Source organism: Aotus nancymaae, unplaced genomic scaffold (assembly GCF_030222135.1).
Source record: "Aotus nancymaae isolate 86718 unplaced genomic scaffold, 86718_ANA_hifiasm-v0.15.2.pri h1tg000089l, whole genome shotgun sequence".
NCBI classification, from domain to species: Eukaryota; Metazoa; Chordata; class Mammalia; order Primates; family Aotidae; genus Aotus; species Aotus nancymaae.
Window position 1 is genome coordinate 26739229 of NW_026988504.1, and position 26242 is coordinate 26765470.

General features: G+C 39.8%; 1 protein-coding gene across 3 annotated transcripts in view; it reads left to right on the plus strand.

Moving 5' to 3' along the window:
• IKZF3 (IKAROS family zinc finger 3) overlaps positions 1-26242 on the plus strand; it is a 94436-nt gene that overhangs the window by 59457 nt on the left and 8737 nt on the right. Inside the window, exons 4-7 of one of the 3 annotated variants that reach the window (XM_012451980.2) lie at positions 1764-2024; positions 3396-3563; positions 6117-6233; positions 16165-16281. In XM_012451980.2, coding sequence (XP_012307403.1) covers positions 1764-2024; positions 3396-3563; positions 6117-6233; positions 16165-16281 — 663 coding nt within the window. Of the gene's footprint in view, positions 1-1763; positions 2025-3395; positions 3564-6116; positions 6234-15472; positions 16048-16164; positions 16282-26242 lie in introns of those variants that run through there. The other 2 variants (XM_012451981.2, XM_012451983.3) reach the window with 2 other exon arrangements.

The following is a 26242-nucleotide window of genomic DNA, read 5'->3' on the forward strand; positions in this document are numbered from 1 at the left end:
CAAGATCCACGGGGTGGGCAAATTTGAAACATGTTGGACTTATCCTACAGCCCTGCATCTTTGCTAGTCAAAGAGTGAAAAGTTGTGAACCATGAACTGTGGTAGGAAGCAGTGGAACAGTGTGGCAGCCCTGGCTCCTCTGATGGTGGTTAGGCCCTGTCTTGCTCTATTAAGCAAACACAGTTAATATAGATGAAAGGTAACCTTGATAGAAGTGAAAATTGAAACTTGGGTTGAAGGTAGCAAGCTAGGCACAGCTGCAGTTGTACTTCCTCCTGTGTGGCAAGAGGAGCAACACTTACTGATGTTTTTTGGAAGGGATGTAGTTTTTTAAAATATCTTTTTCAGAGTGTTCTGGGTTTTAACATTTACTCCATTGATGGTAGGATGTGTAATATAGTTGGTAAGAACCCACTTAGGCCTTATATGTCTAGTGTGTGCGGTCAAATCCAAGTAATTGATAGTTCAAGGATAAGTTTTGCATTCTAATCACACCTCTGCTAGTAACTAGATGTGTAACCTTGGACAAATGACTGAAAACATCTCAGATTTCCTCAGCTCCCTTATTTCCTCATCTAAGAAACAAGAGGGTTGGATTAGATGATCTTAAATTCCCTTCTAGCCCTACACTCCATTGATGTGTGATTCTTCATGGGGAGTACAACTTTTGATTTCTAAGGACCAATGTTCGAAAAAGTAAGCATTTATATAGCATATTTTATACACGAAAAATCCCTTACAAATGTTTATTATTCTTCATCAGGCAAATTTTTAGGTTTTGTTAGTCTCAGTGAAAGTACTTAAATTTGTCTTCTTTGTTTCTTATGTTCTTCTTATTTTCCCATGTTCTTCATATGTTCTTATGCTCTTCATTAAGAGTATTACAGCTCTTCTTTTAAATTTCATTTATTTACATTACAGCTCTTAAGATAGTAATTGGTCAGCCAACTCACTTGAGCCAGTCCCTCCTCTCCTATCCAGTCCTATTATACAATCCTTGAGTCCTTGAGTTTAGTCCTCCCTAACTTGGGACCTAAGGGTCCTTCCCCTTATTTAGACTGAGCCCCATTTACCTGTGTCGATGAAAGTGATTCCTTAGGTTATATGAAAGAATTACTTTTCCTTTTGTCTTTGTCAACACTATTTCATTAGTACTGACAGCTTCCTCTACATTCAATGTTGTGCATTTATCAGCTCCAAGAGAGACAGAGATAAGATGTGTTTTAGCAATTCATATACGTGGAAGAGGAAGAGGCAAAGCATGGCTTAAAATTAGAAAAACTACATTAACTATTCAACTCTTAATCTTAATGGCTTACACTGGATGCATTTGAAGGATTCGAACAATATTTTCTCCTTGAAACAAGGTTACATCACCTTGCCTTTTTAACTGCAGCCACCAAAAAAAGTACTAGATCTGAGAACCCATCCTCTCCCCCAGTACTGGAGAAGAGTTGCTCAATGTTTGTTTCATGGCCACTTTGAGCAGACTTAGCTAAAATCTATTATCTGTATTTTTCTGGATAGCATAAAACACTATCGTCTGTTTTTATGTGTGTAAGTATGTGTGTTTTCCTCTGACTGTGGTTCTGAATTTAAATAATGTGCGCTCATGCTAATGGTGCTTTCTTGTTTTGTAGATGTACAGTGTTTTGTTAGCTTCATTTGGTATTTAATTGTCAGTTGTGGGTCTCTGCTGTTTGAGCTGCTTTGATAGCTTCAGGTATAGTCATTGTTCATTTCTTGCATTTTTTTCCCTGCAGATGATTCAATGAAAGTGAAAGATGAATACAGTGAAAGAGATGAGAATGTTTTAAAGCCAGAGCCCATGGGAAATGCAGAAGAGCCTGAAATCCCTTATAGCTATTCAAGAGAATATAATGAATATGAAAACATTAAGTTGGAGAGACATGTTGTCTCATTCGATAGTAGCAGGCCAACCAGTGGAAAGATGAACTGCGATGTGTGTGGATTATCCTGCATCAGCTTCAATGTCTTAATGGTTCATAAGCGAAGCCATACTGGTAAATAATCTGCTTTTTGCATTCTTCCGAAAACTGTCCTAATGCAGCCATGTGAGAAATGAAGTGGTGGAATTTGGAACTTTTGGTTACTTCCATTGATTTTTGCTATAATGCTGATGTATCTCTTTCTCTCTGCATTGCCATTAACTCGGTGCTTTTTATTCCTGCCTTGCCATGCATTTGGCAAACATATTGCAAATTCTATGAATAAAAAAAGACTGTAGAGAGCACAATGTTCTAGGTCAGCCAAAAACTTTTTCTTCAGTTTCTAAGTAGGAGTTGAATTGTGTGATTTGCTTCTTAACCATCTTTCACATATTTTTGCATAACATTTTTAATAAGAGCAGATCTTCTTATCATATTGGGTTCCAATTTGGTAAATGAAAGGTTATAGTTTTTATTTCCGGTTTAAAAGAATTTATCTTCAGACAATAAACAGGCAGTCTATAGAAATGCAGACAAATGCAAGCATCGCACTTGAGCCAGTAGATTCCATCCCACATCTCATATGAAGACTTTAAAAAGGAGAATTTCTAGCCCTCAACACCTTGTTAGGACTTTAGTTTGTGACTCTTTTTTCAAAGGAGATTATATTCAAAAGGAATACTAAAAAATTAGCCAGGCATGATGGCAAACACTTGTAGTCCCAGCTATCCTAGAGGCTGTGGCAAGAGGCTCACCTGAATCCAGGAGGTTGAGGCTTCAGTGAGCCTCTTCACCACTGCACTTTAGCCTGAGCAAGAAGACCCTGTCTCAAAAAAAAAGGAGTACCAAGTAATATAAAAACTTACATTTAGGGCCGGGCACAATGGCTCAGACCTGTAATCCCAGCACTCTGGGAGACCGAGTCAGGTGGATCATGAGGTCAAGAGTTTGAGACCATCCTGGCCAACATGATGAAACCCCATCTCTACTAAGAATACAAAATTAGCTGGGCACGGTGGTGCATGCCTGTAATCCTAGCTACTTGGGAGGCTGAGGCAGGAGAATCGCTTGAATCTGGGAGGCAGAGGTTGCAGTGAGCCAAGATCATGCCACTGCACCCCAGACTGGGCAACAGAGCAAGACTCCATCTCGGGGCGGGCGGGGGGGGAGAAAAAACTTGCATCTAGAAAGCACTTCTAGAGCTACTCTTGTTTCTTTGCTCTGATTCAATATGATACCTAAAATAGCCTTGCTAGGTAGGTGCGTTTTCTCTTCTAGAGAGGAGATTTCGTAAGTCTTATGCTTGCCTTGAAATGCAGCTCCCAACTGATCCCAATGTGAACAGTAACTGTTTAAAAGATGAGCTTTTGCCCTAGGCATCTAATCTGTGCATATCCTTCTCCACTTGCCTGTGATCAGAAATCTCCTTTTCTGTCCTTTTTAAAGGTGAACGCCCATTCCAATGTAATCAGTGTGGGGCATCTTTTACTCAGAAAGGTAACCTCCTCCGCCACATTAAACTGCACACAGGGGAAAAACCTTTTAAGTGTCACCTCTGCAACTATGCATGCCAAAGAAGAGATGCGCTCACTGGGCATCTTAGGACACATTCTGGTAAGTGAGAGAAATGAGCATTCCATGTCTAGTAACTGCATTCCTCAGAGCCCATGTGGAAACTAGAAAGAGTTAAGTATGAAGGTTTCAATCTGTCATTCTTGTTCTGAAGGGTTACAACAGCAGAGACCTCTAGGGCTAATTACACTACCATTAAGGCATTAATTGTTCTCCATCTGCCTCAGTGGAGATGATCATCTCCTCACCATCCTTGTACCCCTAGAGAACACCACAGTCAGATAGGAAGAGCCCACCCTATAAAAATGTCTTTTTAATTTTTGTGAGAAAATTATAGCCATCAGTATTTTCTTCTGGTAAACTTTATTAAAAGATTATTTTCCTAACACACACACACACACACACACACACACACACACTTTCCATTCAAAAGACTAGACAAGCAAATGATGTACAATTTTGTAAATTATGAAAAACTAATCTAGACATTGTTTGGGGGCTACTTTTTGGCCATTAGGGATAAATTTCTTAAATCCAACTTTCCTGTTGATCAGCCCACTTTTTTTTTTTTTTTTTTTTTTTTTTAAATAGACATGAGGTCTTATTATGTTGCTCAGGCTGGTCTCAAACTCCTGAGCTCGCACAATCCTCCCACTTTGACCTCCCAAAGTGCTGGGATTACAGGCACGAGCTGCCATGCCCAGCCAACCTACTTATTTTAAATCTCTAAAAGATGAACAGCAGTAAGGATTCATAAAAAGCTATGGGCTGTCTTGATGTTTTTACTCTTTATTTTGACCAAGATAATACTTTCTTTTTTCAAGATTGAGAATTTCCTTCCTAGAAAAATAAGACTGAGTTTATTTTCAAATTTGGGACCTCATGTTCTTGATGTTATCTGGCAAAATTTTAATTGGAAAAAAAGATTTGTTTTTATATCAGTTCACATCTACTGCTTTGACTAAAACCTAGACCTGAAACTTGTTATAATTCAGCCACTAGGATTAAGCAAATCAACCCCAACAAAACCCACCATGAGAGATCCTAATTGGCAAATGAAGGGTTTCTCTCTTTTACAGCTCATTTTTCAAAGTAATGAATTAAGGATGAGTTTGGTTCGAAAAAATTAGAATAGTTCTCTACTGTTGCCTTTTTCAAGTAAGAAACAATAGCAGGCATTTTAAAGACAGATTCTAGAGGACCCAATTTATGCAGAAACTTAACATTTTTAGCCCTAGCAAACCTGCATTTGTTTTAATTTAGGATTCCATAAGGATCTTTTAGTGAGTTAAATCCCAAAGCCTCTGTTTTAAACAGAACAAGAGGAGTTCAAAAATAAAAATTTTAGCCCATAAAACTGACAAATGTATTGAGTATATTTTATCAACAATCAGAAAGACCAGCCTTGAACAGATAGTTGAAGTTATTACTTACATATTTCAAGCAATAAAGCATTTGGGGAGTTGGCAGAATAAGGTTGCCTGAATTGTATGGGTGAAACTTTTCCTTCATTTTAGACATTTAGATGAAGTCATTTTTACAATTCATTTTTATTTCTTTTTTATTTTCGAGACAGAGTCTTGCTCTGTCACCCAGGCTGGAGTCCAGTGGTGCGATCTCGGCTCACTGCAACCTCCACCTCCTAGGTTCAAGTGATTCTCCTGCCTCAGCCTTCCTGGTAGCTGGAATTATAGGTGCCCACCACAACTCTCAGCTAATTTTTGTATTTTCAGTAGAGATAGGGTTGCGCCACGTTGGGCAGGCTGGTCTCGAACTCCTGACCTCGGGTGATCTGCCCTACTTGGCTTCCCAAAGTGCTGGGATTACAAGTATGAGCCACTGCACCCAGAGTATTTTTATTTTTATTATTCAAAAATATCCCAGCCAGGTGCAATGGCTCACACCTGTAATCCTCTCACTTTGGGAATCCAAGGTGGGAGAATCACCTGAGCCTGTGAAGTTGGGGCTGCAGCAAGCTGTGATTGTGCCACTGCACTCCAGCATGGGTGATGGAGTGAGACCCCATCTCAAAAACAAAAAAATACTTAATTAATTAGCTCAGTTTTTATTGTAGCCTAAGACTTTGCTATAGCCACTTGGCAAGGATGAGCTCAATTTATTCAAATATGTCAATGTTCTGAAAAGGCCATCAGTTTCTAGCCGAATGGCTAACTCCCACAAACTACAGCAATCTTTACTTACAGCCAGATGGATGTCCAAAATAAGGAATCCTTTCCTATTTCATTGCTTATACTACATTAACCTCGTTAAAGAACAAAAGGGCCCTATTTTCTTTTTCCTAAAGAAATAAGATTTGACCTGGATCTAAAACACTATGCTAAGTGGTAATCACTAAATCCAAATTCTTTCATTTGTGATAGGAGGCAATCCTTTTGAAGAATACTCTGACATAATAATTATAGACCATAACCTTATTTAAGCTTACCAAATTTAAAATATAGATTCAAAAGTATTTAAATACTCTGGCTTCACTCAGCAGTCTCATTTCTAATGAACAGCTGTCACAGAGCCCCAATACCTGACCTATATGGAACCCCTGAGGGTCACTGAGTGCCCCTTATGTTCTCCTTCTAGTGGAGAAACCCTACAAATGTGAGTTTTGTGGAAGGAGTTACAAGCAGAGAAGTTCCCTTGAGGAGCACAAGGAGCGCTGCCGTACATTTCTTCAGAGCACTGACCCTGGGGACACTGGTGAGTTCACGCAACACACGTTTAGTGAGCATCTGCTGTCCTGGATGGTGGGATACGATAGGAAGTAAAAAGACTCTTGGAGTTTATATTTTACTGGGGGCAGATAGATTCTAAAGAAAGTAAATGAGCAGACTGTATGTTGGAAGGTTAGAGGGTGGTAAGTGCTATTGAGAAAAATGAAGCAGTTACTGAGGAGTGAGGGTGAGAATCAGGGAAGGCTTCAGTGAGGTAACATTTTAACAGGTTTCTTAACAGGATGAGTGAGCCTGGCAAGTAACTAGGGAACAGCAAGAGCAAAGGTCCTGGGGCACAAATTTGAAGAAGTGTACATAGTCCTGTGTGGCTGGAACACAGTGAGTAATGGGACCTGAAGTCAGAGAGGAAATGGGAAACCAGATCTTATCAGGCCTTGCAGGCCATTGTAAAGGCTTTGGCTTTTACCCTGAGTGAAACTGAAAATCTTTAGAGGGTTTTGTATAAAGAGGTGACATCATTGGCCTTCTCATTTGAAAGAATCCATCTCCTTGCTTTTGAGAAGAGATTGTATTTGGGGCAAGGTTGGAAATTGTGGGGTCCAGTTAGGAGGTCATTGCAATAGTTCAAGCAAGAGAAAATTGTATCTTGTTAGTAGTAGAGGTGGTGGGAAGTACTCTAAATCTCTATATATTTAAAGGTAGAGTCAACAAGATTTCCTAACAGATTGATGAAGAATGGAGTTACTATTTATAGAAATGGCAAAGACTGAGAGTAGAAGAGGTTGGGGAGTGGCTAGGGAAGAGTCAATGAAAACTACAAGAATTTTCTTTGCACAGGCCCCAATTTATATCCTTGTCTATTCATATTATTTATTGTGATGCTTCCATTTGGCTTTGGGGATTTCTTGTTTTATTCAGTGATTTGAATTAGATGCCTACTGGCACTTGGTTGAACCACTAGATATTCTTCTATATCTCGATTGTGTTTTATTTTCTTTTCATTCTTTAGTTGAAACAGCCTGAAACTTTTTTGTGTCACATCTCTGCAACTGTCCTTTGTCCCATGGAGTTGGCTATCAGCCTGGTTCTGCAGTTTGGGTTGTCTGACATTTTTATTTGGTGACTTGTACCGATTGCTTATTTAGAATAGGTACAAATCCTCATGGGATTTAGTGTTTGACAGCAATTGTTGAAGTTGAGTAGTTTGAAGAGCCTAAAGCAGAAAGATTACAAAAATATGACAGAAATAACATGAAACTCAGGAAAAATGGAGTAGAAATGACTAAACTGCCCTCATTTTGCGTGAGAGAAAACTTGTGTTTTAGATAAAACATATTGTATGATGTTAGGAGCTGGCCAACTGAATTCTGTTGGTTTGCACTGCTTCTGCTTTTTATCCTAATGGTATCTCTGGTTTTATCAAGGAGTTGGATTTCTAACTTGATAAAGGAAATCCAACTTATTTGGATAAAGCATATCCAAGTAAAAAGAAGTGTTTACTCCCTTATAAAAAAACAAACAGGCCAGACACAGTGGCACACACCTGTTGTCTTAACTACGAAGGAGGCTGAGGCAAGAGGATTATTTGAGCCCAGGAGCTCAAGCCCAGCCTGGGTAACAAAGTGACATCCCCATCTCTAAAAAAAAATTAATTAATAAAATAAAAAGAAAAACAAACCTAATATTTGGGTTTTGACATCTTCTTCTCTTTGTTTTGTTTTGTTTTTATCTGAGTCTGCTTGCTAGGAAAGGTTTTGACATCTTAAGTGACCTACTTCATGGGAGTCAGGCAGTACTTGTTCAAGAATAGAATGTAGGCATCTTTACTTGCAGTTCTGTATTTAAGACAATAGGCAAAGTTCTTATTGTGAGAGATCCCCAAGCTATGAAAATCTGTCATATTCCAAGTAAAATTAATTACTAATATTTAAAGCTAGAATGAAAGAGAGCATCTGACCCTACCTCTTCATTTTAGAGATGACAAGACTGAGACTCACCTAAAATTCAGTGACTTACTTAAAATTCACCAGAATTTTGTGACTAGTATTTTTTTTTTTTTTTTGAGACAGAGTTTTGCTCTTGTTGCCCAGTCTGGAGTACAATGATGCAATCTTAGTTCATTGCAACCTCCATCTCCCAGGTTCAAGCAATTCTCCTGCCTCAGCCTCTCAAGTAGCTGGGATTACAGGCATGCACCACCACGCCCAGCTAATTTTTTGTATTTTTAGTAGAGACAGGGCTTCTCCATGTTGGTCAGGCTCATCTCGAACTCCCGACCTCAGGTGATCCACCAGTCAGCCTCCCAAAGTGCTGGGATTACAGGCGTGAGCGAATGCGCCCAGCCACAATTAGTCATATTTTTTAATTTTCAAAAATTTGAGATATAGCTCACATACTATAAAATTTACCTTTTTAAAGTGCACATTTCAATAGTTTTAGTATATTCGGAAAGTTGTACAACCATCACCACTATCTAATTTCAGAACATTATCACCACTAGCAAAAGCAGTGCTGTGCCCATCAGCAGTCACTCCCTATTCCCCCTCCCTCTAGCTCCTGGCAGCCACCAGTCTACTTTCTGTCTATATGGATTTGCCTGTTATGGACATTTCACATAAATGGAATCATACAATATGTGGCCTTTTGTGTTGGCTTCTTTTACTTAGCATAATGTTTTTGAGGCATTTGTATATGCTGAAGCATTTATCAGTACTTCATTTCTTTTTATGGCTAGATAATATTCCATTGTTTAGATTTGCCACTTTATATTTATCCATTCATCAGTTAATGGACATTTGGGTCTTTTACACCTTTTCCACTTTTTACCTTGATTAGCTATATTTCTTAAAGGTTATCTATTATCTGGCTTACAAAAGAAATATAGTAACACACATACTAATAGACACACACATATATGCATATATGTGTGTCCTGATTCTCCTGGAAGGAGGGGGGAAGATCAGAAGACTACACTCTATAAACAGTAAGTTCAAAATTACAGATTTTGAAGTAAGGTCACTGCCTTACTTCCCATTCTCACAATCTTTTTTAGGAATTTCAAGTAAGGAAAATATCAAAAGTAATATTTTAGCTATCTTCGGTGGTATTAAGTGATTCAGGAAATGCTGAAATACAGAGGTTGGGTCAATTTGCATTTCATAGGGTGGTTTGGTGGATGCGTGCACCATACTTTAAGTCTCAGCAAAAAAAAGATAAAGGGTTAACTAAGTCAGCAAGTTTTGATTTTTTTTTTTTCGAACAAATATGTTGTAATGGTGGTTTCAGGTTATAAATGTGTAAAGTCACAGCTTAATCAAGTTACTGCATCTCAGGCCATATGTTAGTCTATCTTTTATGTTTCAGATAGTTTCTATAATTTTTCCTGAGGCCAAAATTTACAGAATATTTAATCCAACATAAGCCAGTTAACTATTTTGCACCCTTCCATGTATGATTTCCATTTGTTTTCTTCTTAAAATTGGGAGTCCAGTGTGGACATGGGGTTCCATTCTGAGCCTAGCCAGTATAGTGCATCTTATGCCTTCATCCCTCACTTGCAAAGAGATGATGCTCCATTGCTGTTGTGCCTACAGCACTCATTCTTCAAATGCTTATTGTAAATCGAAGTGCAGTGTAGTGTGAGACCCAAGCCTGTGGACAAACCTGCCTGCATGGGGAAGCAGGACTTTCTGGAAGCAAGCAGATGGATAAAAAGGCCTTGGAGTGAAGACCAGCCTGTAAAAAAATGCAGGTGTTGGGCAACAGGACTTCAGGCCTTGCTAAATCATTTCTTTTATCCAGATAGCATTTATTGAGTTCTCTATGTTCCAGGCCCATATCAAAGCTGTTTATAAGATGAGTTAAGGTCAAGCCCCTATACTTTAAGAATTTACGATCTGGCTGGGCACGGTGGCTCACGCCTGTAATCCCAGCACTTTGAGAGACTGAGGTCAGCAGATCACAAGGTCAAGAGATGGAGACCATCCTGGCCAACATGGTAAAACTCTGTCTCTACTAAAAATACAAGAATTAGCTGGGCATTGTGGTGGGCACCTGTAGTCCCAGCTACTTTGGGAGGCTGAGGCAGGAGAATCGCTTGAACCCAGGAGGCAGAGGTTGCAGTGAGCCGAGATCTCGCCACTGCACTCCAGCCTGGTGACAGAGCAAGGCTCCGTCTCAAAAAAAAAAAAAAAAAAGAATTTACAGTCCAACCACCAACCAGATGCTTGATCTATTAAGATAATACAGGGGTCTAATAAAGACACAAGTGATATTGCTACTTTAGTCCAAGTTTCTACACCAGACATCACAAGTAACACCATCAAAATATTCCAATTCTGTCTTAATGGAGTATATATGAAAAGAAGAAAAAATACAGAAGACCATGGACTTCATTTTCTCATTAGCTTGATTCTTATTTCAGAAAGAGACTAACAGCTGGTATAGAGATTCATTTAGCCTCATTTCACACAAATTATGAATACTTGGAGCAGGAAATATTTTTGTGTAACAATGAGTTCTAGCAATAATAATATTTTTAAGTAATTGAATAATTTATGAATCTAGGATACTAAACCTTTCATCTTCAATAGCTCTTCAAGCTAATACAAGCATGAGGGTTTCAGAATAAAAATATTTTTAGCAACTTAGCAGACCAAAGAAAATGTTTAAAAATTTTTAACTTTGTTTTCCCAACCTATTCTTTTTTTTGAGATAGAGTCTTGCTCTGTCACCCAGGCTGGAGTACAGTGATGCCATCTCAGCTCACTGCAACCTCTGCATTCTGGGTTTAACCAATTCTCCTGCCTCAGCCTCCTGCATAGCTGGGATTACAGGCGCCCACCACCACGCCCCTCTAATTTTTATATTTTTAGTAGAGGCAGGTTTTCACTATGTTGGCCAGGCTTGTCTCGAACTCCTGACCTCAGGTGATTCCCCCCCTCCCCGCCCCCAACCTCGGCCTCCCAAAGTGCTGGGATTACAGGTGTGAGCTACTGCTCTAACCTATTCTTTTTAGAAATTAATATTATCTCACAGGTAGTATGTTCATTTTACTGGTTCAAAAAGGCAACAGTTTTATGTAACTTTTTTGTTAGAACCTGCCTCTATCTTTGATAGCAATCTCTTGTTAGACAATTCCTATTGCATAATAGCACCACTTTGTTCCACTCTCCATTAGCTACTGACTGACCACACCATAGAAGAGACAGGAAGCGATAGCTCTTATTTAAGCTCCACTTAACACTTCAAGATCTAATGAAGGATTTTGAATAAAAACAAAAGCACAGCACAATTACATAGTTAAACCTTCAGTGACTTTCAGATAGAAATTGTATCATGGAAACAGTTAACTAAAACCAAATATTAAGGCTTATACAGGGAATAAAGGTAGTAACCTATTCTGTAATTTTGACTTTGTACTACATTTTATTATTTATTTTTTCAGCACATCTTTAAAATAACTTTTCTAATGAAAATTAGTATATCTACTATTTAGCAAGCAAGCAATATGAGGGGAAATAGATCCACAATGACTGTCCTACTCATTCTACTCTCACTCATGAGCCAAATGTGCAAATTGTTCCTTGCCACCATTACATATTCCCCACACCCACCCCTTGTAGCATTAAACCGCCAAACACCACCCAGGAACGGATTTCCTATTTCGTCTTTTAAACCCATTATCTTGTTCCCTTACTATCTTGCCAAACTGGTTTCTCTCCACTTACATTTCTGAGACGTGATGTGGCAAGATAACAAGTCTAGACTGTTTGTATAAATAGACAGTTGGGTCCTAAAGTTGGAGAAAAGGACCAAAAGCCAATAGTCCTCTTTTTTTTTTTTTTTCTTTTCAATGCACTGCCTAAACCACTCAGTAATCCCAAAGAACGTGTCCAGTTACAAAGCATTTTTTTGTGTATGTGTGATGTGTGTGTTGTTGTTGTTTACAGACAGGGCTCACTCTGTTCCTCACGCTGGAGGGCAGTGGCAAGATCATAGCTCCCTGGGCTCAAGCGATCCTTCCACCTCAGCCTCCCAAAGTGCTGGATTATAGGCGCAAGCCATGGCACCTGGCTCTTCGTGTTTTAAAGGGTGCTCATTTCATGGTATTGTTCATCAGCTGTCCAACAAGTGCGAGGCAAAGACTAGCGGTTTAGGAAAGAAAATAAGAGTACTATCTTCAGTTGAAAATTAGCCTTTGCCTAACTTATCAACTAGAAAACAAGGTTAACTCAGTGAAGATCAACTAAATCACTAGAGTGTTCACGTACAATGAAGGTTAAGATCTTGTAGTTAATATTTTGAGTGAATGATCCAGAAAGAGGGTGTGAGTGAACAGGAGTCCTCTAGATTAGTTTCAGAGGATTTCTTTCAATCTAATCAGAGTTGTGGAAATGGAGAAGTCTCCATACATGCCTCAAAATATGTCCATCCATGAACAGTGCAGAATTTTATGTTAAATGCCAGGTATTTGGTCACTGATTTACAGAGTAATGTTCATCTGGAAATGACTCTCAAGACCAGTTTGGTGGGTAACACGGAGTAAAAGGTGATGTTATCTCAAAAGGTTGCCATTTAGTGACCTGCCCTAATTACAGTTATTTAGGTCAATGTGTCCACGTTTCAGCATCCTCACAAATGGAGAGGATGTTGATTACGTGTCCTCAGAAAGCTGCTTGTTGTAACTGACATTGACTTTGGTAAAATGTAGACAGTAACTGCTGAGAAACAAATGGGAAAACTAGATGGGCAGCACCATGCTTGGGGTAATTCCTGGGTAATGATTTGGCAGTGAGAGGAGGGACCACAAGAGACTAATAAGAACAGTGGTAAAATGGGCATAAAACGTAAACATTCCCTGAGTACTGTTTTTCATTCTTTTTTCACTATAAATCTTTTTGTTAATAACTACAGGGTTGAGGGGAGGCTTACTTGGATTTAGTCTTCTCAAAGTTGTTGGAACTAGGATGAATGTTCTAGTCAAAGCACAAACTTAGCTGCCTCTCCCATGATTCCAAGATAAAAGTCTCCTTCTAACAGCCCCAGTAACTTACTGCAAATTCCAAGCTTTGACTTTCATCTCTATGCTCTTGGGGCTTTGGGTAGTGCCACATCTGGTGGCGGTTTGTGTGAAAGGAAATAATATATATAAATAATTTCCTGTTTGGTCATTGAAACCTATCCCTGTACTGGACAGAATTTGACCCGCTTCACTCAATAGCAGTGTCTTGTGGTTGAAGTGCCCGTTATTTACAACTGTTGGTCAGCCAGAGTCTATCAAGTGCTTTCACACTAGCCCAAAAGCCACTCAGTCCCCTTATTCTGACCCTTACTGTTTTCCTTTACACAGATAGTTGTTAATAGCTTCACTGAAGGCTATGATTTATTTCTTTAGAGCCTAGAATTATTTTTGACAAGAAACTCACCAAGTCCAGTAAATATTGTCATTATTATCACATTATTTATCATCCTCTTCTCTTTCTCATTTTTGGAGTCGGATTTCTTTTTCTTTTTCTTTTTAAGAGATGGGATTTCACTGTGTTGCCCAGGCTGAACTTGAACTCCTGGCCTCAAGCCATCCCCTCACCTCAGCCTCCTGAGTAGCTGGGACTATGGGCTGGTGCCACCACATCTGGCAGAGCCAGATTTCATTTTATTCCAGATTAAAAAAAAAAAAGCTGAACTTTGGCTGGGTGCAGTGGCTCATGCCTATAAACCCAACACTTTGGGAGGCTGAAGTGGGAGGATTGCCTGAGGCCAGGAGTTGGAGACCAGACTGAGCAATATATTGAGACTAATAATTTTTTTAATTAGCCAGACATGGTGGCTCTGGACTGTAGTCCTAGCTACTTGGGAAGCTGAGGTGGGAGGATCACTTGAGCCCAGGAAGTTAAGCCTGCAGTGAGCCATGAGCACACCACTGCAGTCCACCCTGGGTGACAGTTGAGACCCTGTTTCAAAAACAAGTAAATAAATTAAATAATAAAAACTGAGCTTTATAATGTATTGTGTAATGACATACAGTAACATACTGTAACATACAGTTTTTTAATGCCACTAATAAAATTAAAAATATTTTAATACTTGGGCTTATTTTTGTTTTCTTAAACAGAGTCTCACTCTGTCACTCAGGCTGGAGTGCAGTGGCACGATTAGGTTGGTACAAAAGTAATTGCAGTTTTTGCAGTTACCTTTAATAGTTCACTGTAACCTCAAACCTCTGGGCTCAAGGAATCCTCCCACCTCAGTCTCCCAAGTAGCTAGGACTACAGGCACATGCCAACATGCCTAGATAATTTTTTAAAATTATTTTTTGTAGAAGTAGAATCTAGCTATATTGCCCAGGCTGGTCTTAACTCCTGGCCTCAAGTAATCCTCCTGCCTCGGTCTCCCAAAGCACTGGGATTACAGGGGTGAGCCACCATGCCAGCCACTACTTGCTTTTTACCCTAATCCTTTAAACTAATTTCAATTTATTCTTCCATAGACATAATAGAAATGTATGGATAATTCATTTTAGTTTGGATCTCCTGAAGTGTTTATGAGAAAACAGAGAAAAATGTTTACAGCATCACAAAGTGTTTGCCCAGGGCAGGTGTGAGCAAACTGTGGTCCTCTGAGCAAATGCAGCTAGTGGCCTGTTTGTGTACAGGGGTTTTTACATTTTTAAAAGGCTGCTGTGGGACAGAAAAACAAAACAAAACAAAACAAAACAAACAACAAAGAATATAAGATAGGGACTATATGTGTCTGGCAATTTTTTTTAATTTACTGTCTGGCCCTTTACAGAATAAGCTTGCCAATCCCTGGCTCAGGCTAGCATCATGTGTTAAAATGTCAAGCCTTATATTTAGAGCAGCTGGTATCTCTTTGAACTTTAGACATAAAGTTGAGCACTGCCTGCTGAATTGAGGTAAATTATATTTATTACAGTTTACTATTTTAGTTGATTAGATATTGGCACTATTTATATACTCTTCTAGTAGTTCTCAATTCTGGCTTCATTTAAAAATCATCTGGGGAGCTTTGAAAATATTCTTGCCTAGGCCCCTTACCAGAAATCCTGATTTAATTGATCTGAAGGGGGGCCTGGGCATAGGTATTTCATACATGCTCTTCAGGTGATTCTAATGTCCAGCCAGGTCTGAGAACCACAGGCCCACCCTACTCACAAGTCTGTTAGTGGATGGGTAGTTAGCCCACATTCATAGGCAGTTTTTATTCACATTTTTATTAGAAATTCAATAGAGATGTGTTATACAAATTGTTCTTTAATTTCAAGGCAGAAGTGTTGCTCAGGGAAATTATAACTGAGACTATTTTGAAATGTGAAGAGCATATGAAACAGATAATGCAGAGCACAGAGAAAGAGAATATGAAAGATAGGAACTGAGAGGAGCGTGCTGGAAAAAAATGAAAAAGAGAAACCACTCAGAATTTCAATACACAAATCACTGAGTAGATGTCTTGCTATCTGTGTGAGTGTATCTATTTTCAAAAGTGCTGTTAACATAAACAGAGCAGTAAATCTGGGGCACCATGCTTTTTTTTCAAAGTTGTTAAGAAGAATTATTTCAGTCTGCAGGTGTCACACGCAGTTACTCAGAATCAGAAAGAAGGCTGATCAGGGGTTAGAAGATCTCCATCTATCTGTCTTTTTGCAACCAACCACGTCCAGGCTGTTTATTTAATACTTCCTCTTGCTAATGAATGTACTGGTTGGGGATGGGTCGAGCTTTCCCGTCTCGGCATAAGACTGCAAGATTTGAATGTGCCCTGGTGTCGGCTTCACTGACCACAGCAGGTACCCCAGGCAAGAATCTGAGCAGTCATAACAGGTAACAACAGCAGAGTGTGCATCCAACTTTGGACACTTCTCCTTCCAGTTTATTTCCTTTTCTCCCCATGTACCAATGTGTTCTTTTCCCTCTTCTTTTTATATTTTTCCAAACCAGCAAGTGCGGAGGCAAGACACATCAAAGCAGAGATGGGAAGTGAAAGAGCTCTCGTTCTGGACAGATTAGCAAGCAATGTGGCAAAACGAAAAAGCTCAATGCCTCAGAAATTCATTGGTAAGAATACAAACCTTTTTCCTGCTGTTGTTAGCAGACAGTTTAAATGAAATACCATAGGATGCTTGCTACACAAGGCCCTTCCTAGCTTAACCTCTGTTAAAATAATTAGTTTTTCATTGTGTACTTTTATTCTTCGTGGTTCATTTTGATAGCTCTAGAAAATAGAATAAAATACATTAACTAAAGCATCATCGTGACAGAAGATGGGAGTATTTGATATCCAATTTCCTAAATGGATGTGATGTTTAAAATCCTGTTCCTTCCTCTTTACTCTGAATGACATATGTTGCATGAGAGAGTTTATGCAATTTGTACCAGTAAGATGTTCAAGATAGCATTTTTGTAATCTTTTGTAATTATATTTTACAAGTTGGTTCGTTAGCATGCTCAAACTTTTTCCATGCTCTAAAACATATTGCTATATTTTCTTGAATTTGATTGAGAATTGGCTTTAAGGGAAAGCGGTCGGGCAAACATAGATTTAAATAACAAGGTTTGATTTAATCATTTGTCTTACTGGAGTTAATTTTTATGCCATTGGTTTTCACATTGTCGAAAAATACAGCAGAATAAGATGGCTACAAAATAATTATGTTCATTAAAGTGTTAGGACTTCCAAATGGCAGAGATATTTTGCTGAACTCTCCCAGATATTTACATAAATGTGACCATGATATTTAAAATAGATTTGTATTTGTGAAGTAGATAGCTGAAATGGAACATATCAGTTTTGCTATAAATTGAAAGTTGGTGATATTGAACAAAAATAGTTATCACATGAAAATAGACCTCCCTCAACATCAGTAATATTTTAGAAACCTGTCTGTCTCTTTTTCCAAAGCTGCTTCCAGCTGTTGATTTTTTATTTCAGTCCTTTTGTATTTATTCTTCTCAATAGCTCTTACAGATAATAAGTGCCTGCCTGGTTTTTAAATCTGACTAAATTTGATTATGGTATAGATAATGTTTTTACAAGCAGACATTCTATGTGAATTATAGAGATATATTGAAAGAATTCGTATATTTCAAAATTACCTACTTTGGTATTTCTGCCTATTTATTTTACTTTGACTAACTGAAAGATTTTTGTGCACTTGTAGTCACTTTAAGAATAAATTGCGTCAGAGTAAAGTTGGTGTATTTCAGTTTAGGGAGGTCCCCTCCTCCCTGCTGTCCTCCCTCCCCTTGGTGAGAAATGTCAGGGGAGTACGTAGTGACTTCCATTTCGAGTTTAGGCACAGTAAACAAATGGCGAGTTTAAGACGTTGTCTACAAATATTGCCCATATATCTTTTGGGCTTTGCTTATATGAAGAGGTTCTGACTGGAGTATAAAAGAAAGCTTGCATCATTATTCTATGCCATGAGTGTATTTTAGTTTGGGGAAAGTAATGGGTTTTTGGTTGTTTTTGTTTTTGTTTTTGTTTTTTTTGAGACAGGGTCTCACTCTTCTGCCCAGGCTGGAATGCAGTGGTGCAATCACACCTCAAACTCCTGGGCTCAAGAGATCCTCCTAACCCAGCCTCCCAAGTAGCTGGAACTATGGGCAAACACCACCAGGCTCAGCTAATTTTTAAACTTTTTATAGAGATGGAATCTCTTTATGTTGCCCAGGCTGGTCCAGAGAAAGTTTTGACTCTAGAAATGGCTGAAGCTGATATGGGGAGGGACATCACAGGGAGAGCTGGGCAAGAAAAAAATGTAAAGCGACTTAATTTCAGTCCAGTTGTGGTCGATGCATTTTGGTCTAAGAGAACTAAAATTTGAGAGATAGTCCCTAGTATTTACAGTTGCCCTAAACCTATAGTTGAACTAAAGCCCTACTTAATAAAAGTTGCTTTGGTATTTCATGGGTTCAAAAATACAGCATGTTTCATATGTGCAAATTCATGCCATTTAGCCCATTGCCTGGGGGATCTGTTTCATTTGTTTACTACTCTTGCAACCAGAGGATTTTCACTTCACCCTTCCAGACTTGTGAGAGATGCTGATCTTGTAGGTGTTGATTTCTCATCTTCTGAACCATCACATTCTCTCTGTGCTGGAATCAGAAACCTAGTAGAGTTAGCTCTTTATCAAGCTGAGGTAGCAAATTCAGGGCTTCAGGGCCCAGAATAACTGGGGATTTTTTTTTTTTTTTTTTTTTTTTTGTAAATTGTGGTGTAGTGCAATAAGAAGAGTACTGGATTAGAAGCTAAAAGACCCAGGTTCTGATCCTAGCTCTGTCATTTCTTAACTGTGTATGTTTAGACTAATCACAGAACCTTTCTGGTTCTCTGTTTACTCACCTGTGAAATGAAGAGACTGAATAGGTGATGAAGTGCCCAGGAAGGTACCTCCCATCTGCAAGTCTGTGAGATTAATTAGAAAAGAAATCGAAGTCAGCAGCTATTGATATCACTGTGTGTTTATAAAGCCCATCTGTGTAACTTCAGATAGTCTTTTTCTCAAGGGTATACAGATACGGTGTTCATGTTATAAACCATATCCTAGATTTTTAAGAGTTTTTGTTTTAAGACAAATGGTATAAATCTGAGAATCTAAAACACAGTTACATTAGCCAAACATTCATGTGTTTTGCTTAGGGCAGTACCACTTGTTCATTCACTCTTTTGTCCATTCCTCCATCATACAGAAGGCTAAGAGTTCCTGTCATATACATGACATTCTTGTTCCTGGGCACTGTTCTAATCTTCTTGCATTAACTTATATCCTAAACCTTTGTTTGAAAGGCTTTTAAAAAATAAAAATAAAGAAATCCCTTAAATTATTTAACTGAATCAACTTTTGTAATAGAAAATAGTAATGTCAAGGGAGGGAAAAAGGAACATTATCTGTGACACTGTGCAGTGTATGAGATGAAGTGATATAAAACGTGGGGCTATTGTCCTCTCGTCTCCTCTCATCTACTCTCGTCTCCTCTCATCTACTCTCGTCTCCTCTCCTCACCTCTCCCCTTCCCTCCCCTCCCCTCCTCCTTTCTCTTCTCCTCTTCTCTCCTTTCTCCTATATTTCCTCTCCAAGGCACTGTTTTTTGAAGATTCAGCTGCCAGGGTAATGGCAATGAGTAAGGTGCGAAGGAAGACTGAGTCATTCCGTTTAATCCTTGCTGACGATTGTACAGCACTCAGACCAGCCTTGACTTCCCTGGCCTCTTGTACTATGAGGGTAAAGGTGAAATTAGACCATCAGGTCAGCCTGTTGCTATCTCAGGCAAGCTGGAGATAATTACCAGTAGGGAGCATTTTGCCTCTGTTAGAGATGAACTGGGGAAGAGGGACAGATTGGATCAAGTCTAAATGTATTTTGAGACACAAACATGCTCTCAAGTCGGAGAAAAATAATTTTTTTTCTAATTCTCCAAGAAACTGTGTATGGCTTTGTTTCAAATAGGAAAAAAATTGACACACATCTATCAGGAATCGACACCTTTACATTGTCAGAATAATTCTGTTTAAGTTGTTCTTTTCAAAGGACAAGAGACCTTCCTTTGCACATACAGTCCTTTAGGGGTTTTCCTCCCTCTGAATCTTGTTCTCCTCTTCTAAACTTGTTTGACTACACTTCAAACTAGGCCATCCTCAAATACTTGGCTCAAAATGGATTTCTCTCTTGGATGGAGAAGAAAAATGACTACATTTCTGCATATTTCTCCTGATTTTTATTCTTTCCCAAAAAAAACAGATGTTATTCAGACCAAAGTGGTTACCATAGCATCTCCTTATTTTGAAAGTTTTATGTATTACTTTATTAAAGGAAGTTTTCATATTGAAAAGAACATTAAAAAAAGATCTCACTCACCTGTGGTAAACATGTTAATGAGGTTTTGACACTTCAACAAACCATAGTTCTCCCTGTGAAGTAACTAATGAGAAATTGCCTGCTTTGGTTAACAGCAACAGGAAGCAGTTTTAATACCTGTTTCTAAAAGAAAAAAGTATTTTTCCAACCCCTTCCCGAAGGCCTAAAGTCCATAATCCTGTAAGCATTATAATGCCATAGCATTTTAAGGATATTAGGAACCACCAGTGAGGCTCTTTCACCATGGGAGGAAGGAGAATCAGAGAGGTGGAGCGACACAGCTGGCAGGCGACAGAGCAGCGCCAGACCTTGGCCTATAAGCACTGCAGTCCAGGCCCTTCCTTCCCCAGAAGGTGACCAAGAGCAGTGCATGTCATGTGGGGGGTTTTGGAAAGTGAGGAGTCGAGTCGTTGAAAGTTGGTGGGAGAGGCCAGGTGCAGTGACACGCTTGTAATCCCAGCACTTTGGGAGCCCAAGGCAGGTGGATCACTTGAGGTCAGGAGTTCAAGACCAGCCTTGGCCAATATGGTGAAACCCCATCTCTACTAAAAATACAAAAATTAGCCAGGTGTGGTGGTGGGTGCCTGTAATCCCACCTATTTGGGAGGCTGAGGCACAAGAATCGCTTGAACCCGGGAGGCAGAGGTTGTAGTAAGCCAAGATTGCACCAGCCTGGGCCAAAGCAAGACTGTTCCAAAAAAAAAGAAAAAAGAAAGTTGGTAGGAGAAAAAAGTCCCTTGAAGAAGGGCAATTGTTCTCCCTCAAGGGTGATTCTCTTTAGAAAAGAAGTCTTCCCTGGTGACTCCATGAGAACAGATGACATCCATATAGCACTTCCCAGTGTCTCACAGAGGACAAAGACTTCAGCAACCAAATGTGGTCTCCAGCTCAGCTTTCCCCAGCACCGCCCCCACAGCTCTCTCTGTTCTTCCCTCCTTCCTGTTTCTTCTTGTACCCTGTCTGGCTCCTCTCTGTTTTCCACCTCCTGCAAGAAGTGTTAGTTTCACCTAGGTTGAGATCAGAGCCATGATGATGCTTGGATATTCCATTTTCTCTACTTACCCGCTTTTTTTGTTCGTTTGCTTATAGATGTGTGCTGATAGTAAGTGAGCGATAACATGTGTGGGAAATTATATGACACAGCAGCAAACACATTTAAGTGACCTGAAGAACCTTAAGACTTAAAACCTGAATATTTCACCTTACCAGAAATATTGGATTTCTGTTATTTTTCTAAAGGTTTGATCATTTTGCCACCCTCTTCCAAAAAACCTTTCAATGACTCTCAATGGAATAAAATCCAAACCATTCAGTCAGGCCTTCTGAGCCTTCCACAATCTGTCTCCAACTTACTTCTTCTAATTTTATCATTTTAGCCATCCAGTTCTTTGCTTCAGCCACTGTGAACTCCTCCTCCCTCTTTTGTATAATATCTCACTCTTTTCTGAATTCCATTCCTCACGTCTGCCCTTAAAAGTACACATTGTAGGCTGGGCGCAGTGGCTTATGCCTGTAATCCCAGCACTTTGGGAGACCAAGGTGGGAGGATCACTTGAGCTCAGGAGTTTGAGACCATCCTGAGCAACACAGTAAGACCCTGTCTCTGCAAAACAAACAAACAAACAAAAAAATCAAAAAATTAGCCAGCAGTGATGGCATGGGCCTGTAGTCCCAGGTACTTGGAGGGCTGAGGTGGGAGTATCGCTTGAACCCAGGAGGCTGAGGCTGCAGTGAGCTGTGATCACGCCACCGCAATCCCACCTGGGCAACAAAGTGAGACCCTGTCTCAAAAAAAAAAAAAGAAAAAAGAAACACACATTGTCCACCTTCCCATACTCCTGTGTTCTCTCTCTGCTCCATCCTCCCTCTGCACCCCAGGCAAGTTTATTAGTCTGCTTCTTATTATAGATATGACTGTCTCCACCACCACCACTACCATCACCTTCGATTTCAAGGAGACTTTGAAGAAAATAACAGATTAATATTTGCCCCATATTAAGTGTGGCATATTTGAGAAGTAGCTCATTGTTTTCTCTTTCCACTCTCTTGGGTACTCTATGCTTTGTTCTACCATGTACCATTAAGGATACCAATTTGTCATGAAATGATGTAAATGCTGCATCTCCCCTATTGGATTGCAATTTTATTGTATTCCTCAAATCACCTAACATGGTGCTAAGCAAATCATGAGAATAGAGTGCTTACACATGCCTGGCACTGTGAAGCACTTTATAGACATCGTAACAACTCTGTGCAGCATATACTTCTTGAATGTGTGTGCTGGTCCATGTGGAAAAAAACAGTTACTGCCACTAAGCCCCCTTGCCCTCTGCTATGGGAACCATTGCAACAGAAAATCTGAAGTCAGTGCTGGTGGTGGGGCTGTGCAGCTATGGGCAAGGTGGCAGCCGGGAAACAGCAGTTAATACTCAAACATATACTGGGATATGTGGGCTCTTGGATTATATCCTGGTTCTCTGTTCACCAATTGGGCAATCTTGGAAAGTGAATCAACCTGTTTGTGCTTTAGGTTCTTCATCTAAGAGATGATAATTCATACCTTAAAAGGTATCATACAAAAATTAGCCATACACAGTGGCAGGCACCTGTAATCCTAGCTACTCAGGAGGCTGAGGCAGGAGAATCGCTTGAATCCAGGAGATGGAGGTTGCAGTGAGTGGAGATCATGCCATTGCACTCCAGCCTGGGTGACAGAGCAAGACTCCGTCTCAAAAAAAAAAAAAAAGTAGCTCTTAACAGGCTGGTAAAATGAGACAGTATGCAAAGTGTCTAGGATGGCACGGTACATACAGCAGGGGCTCAATAAATCGTACTTATCATTATTGGAATTATTGTATATAAGGCACAGTGCTAGGTACTGTGAAATATAAAGACCAGAAGTAAACATATTAGGGTGGTGGGTCTTGCCCCTCAACCCTACAGAGTTCTGAATCCACATGCTCAGTTAAGGGCCCTTTTAGCTCTAGCCTGTGATTCTGTACTTACAGGTTGGCACTTAAAAGCCAACAACCATATGTCCTCAGCACATTGCATCAGTTCAGGTCAGGTGGTTGCTTAGTTTAGAGTTAAAAAAGCCAAGATATGAGAGATTGATACCTTTAGAAAGAATCACATGTAGGGAACGGCCCAACCAGGCAGCCTTGGTTTCTAAACTTCGGACTTACTATTACTGTGTGCATTTTTGTTGGAAGAAGACCTCCAGTTCAGCCTGAAGCTGGTATCATGAATCACTCAAAGGTGTGATGTGATTGTGACTAGAAGCTGGACCAGATGCTCTGTGCAGGTTTGGAAGCAGTTACGCTCTTGTGGTTTGACTAACCTTTTTTATGAGTGTGTTACTAAAGAAACGTGAGCTGTTGGCTTTTCAATTACTGTAGTTTACCCTTTCTGAGTTTCATACACATTGAGTCATCGTGTCTACAGGTGACTGATAATCATCTGCACTGCTTAAGTTACCGTAACTCAGAGACGAGGGGATCTGATGATTACAAGTTGCATGCACGTGAACATCTGAGGCTGCCCCATCTCCTTAACAATGAACAATGGTCTGTGTTAACTACAGAATTTAGTCACATATTTCCACTCATCCAGGGGTTTATTTTCCTCTTAATGTTTGGCCTTTTACAATTTTAGCACTCACTGTTTTCTGACATGTGCTGCAGGTGGTATAGATTATGAAATTGTAGGCCTCATTAAGTAAAGCAAACTCTTGGGAGAAAGGATAAAAGCAGAGTTTGTGATGTGCCTACCCCATCCAGAAGCCTTCTGGAGCCTCTCTGTTAGGTGAAAAGAGAAAAAGTTTCTCAAGGACCTCTGTTTTTTAGGGACTTGAACAGAGGTGGCCACACTGTAAAATCACCAATAACCTTTAAAAAGCCAAGAAACCAAAGTTCATCATTTCTGTGTCACATTCTAGGGAATGGGTGTCTGTGACCTTAGCTGGCTATCATGTTCTAAGTCTTCCAGATGGCCTTGACCAAAGATATATCCAATCTGGAAATTGAAAATAAAACCCATTGATTACTTTGGCCAAGGTCTACTCTGCTGTTGCTTCTTACTGAGTTTCCAAGACAGGTGTTTTTCTTTGCATATATCTTTTTTTCTCTCAGGTATTTGTCTAGAAACTCAGGTTGGCCTTAAGGTCAGCTGCTTGCGGGGATGCAAGGACAAATTCATCTCATAGGAATAGATCTTTTAGCTGTTCTTCTGGCTCCAATTTCTGAATATTCTGGTCTGCCTTACACGTTACTGTTACGTTAACCACAAGCCTGTCTTTTTCAAGGGCAGGTAGCCTTAGCTCTTTGTTCAAATTCAAACCCTACAGTGAGCCATTTGGAATGCCCATCATTTGGTCCTATCATGCATTATCTTTTTTCAGTGTTTCCCCAAATGTAGGATGCAAATTGCCAGCAGGCACACGGGGCCATTTAAAAACCTGGGTCCACAAAGCAGGACAATTATTTTCTTTCCAGTTTTCTTTCAGTCTCCTAGATTATACTAAAGAGAAAGATTTAGACTTAATTTGATACCAATTGTCTTTAACACTAGTCTCACCCTTGGTAATCTCTGTGTTTAACAAAGGGGGAAGGGATCTTAGTCTCCAAGTACTCACAGTAGTATCTGATCAAAATGTTATGAAATGCTCTGTTTCTTTTTTTCTTTTCTTTTTTTTTTTTTGAGATGGACTTTTGCTCTTGTTGCCCAGGTGCAATCTCAGCTCACCATAACCTCCGCCTCCCAGGTTCAAGCAATTCTCCTGCCTCAGCCTCCCGAGTAGCTGGGATTACAGGCATGCGCCACCACATCCGGCTAATTTTGTATTTTTAGTAGAGACAGGGGTTCTCCATGTTGGTCAGGCTGGTCTCGAACTCCCGACCTCAGGTGATCCTCCCACCTCGGCCTTCCAAAGTGCTGAGATTACAGGCATGAGCCACTGCACCCAGCCAGTGCTCTGTTTCATTGTCTTTATTTTTCATAGTTACCTTCTACTTGAAAAATAAATGATTCTGGTTTTCCATTTATGTTAGTGATATAAAGTTTCCTTAAAAACCACATTTATTTTAGAAAAAAAAAAGTGAACCAAATCAAACAAAGAAAAAGCCCAAGCACTTACCAAGTGTTTTCCATGTGGCAGGACCTGTTCTGAGCGCTTTCCAGTGACCCTGTGAGGGAGGTACAATTATTATCTTCACTTTACATGAGGACACGGAACAGACAGGTTAAGTGACTTGCCCAAGGTCACACAACCGGTGACCAATGGAGCCAGCATCAAACCCAGCCCATCTGACTCCAGAGTTTGTTTTCTCAACCACCATACTGCACTGGTGTGTAGATATTGCAGAATATGAAAGAAGAGAGAAGCCTGAGAAATCCTGCGTTTCATACTTTTTGATCTAGTTTCACTCAGACTCCTACTGTGCATGTTCCATGTAGTCCCGCCTTTCTGCCTTCATTCCTGCACTCCCCTCAACTAGGATGTCCTCTCCCCTCTCTGAAGATCTAAATCCTACCAGTTCATCAAGACCCTTCTCAAAATTTAGATTTTCCAAGAATGCTTTCCCTTCCCCAAGTACTTCTGAAGTTTCTGCATTCCCTTAATGACTAAATATACAGTTTATACCAAATCGTCTTTCCTGTGCCTATATGTTACCTTATTATTCTTTTTACAGAACACATGTTACTTTCCTGCCTAAATGCCTCAAATGTGGGCATTTAGAATAAAAGCAAAGACCTCCATAGAGCAAAGCAGTCCTTTTACAACTTCTTTTTTTTTTTTTTTTTTTGAGACAGAGTCTCACTCTGCCACCCAAGCTGGAGTGCAGTGGCACCATTTCAGCTCACTGCAACCTCTGCCTCCCAGGTTCAGGTGATCCTCCCACCTCAGCCTCCTGAGTAGCTGGGACTACAGGTGCCCGGCTAATTTTTGTGTTTTTTTTTTTTGTAGAGACGAAGTTTCTCCATGTTGCCCGGGCTGGTCTCAAACTCCTGGGCTCAAGTGATCCTCCTGCCTCAGCCTCCCAAAGTGCTAGAATTACAGGCATGAGCCACCACACCCAGCCAACTTTTAACTTATACTTTTTCTCCAGTTCCATATACATAGGTCTTATTTTTCATCCACTAAGTTGGAAATGCCTCAA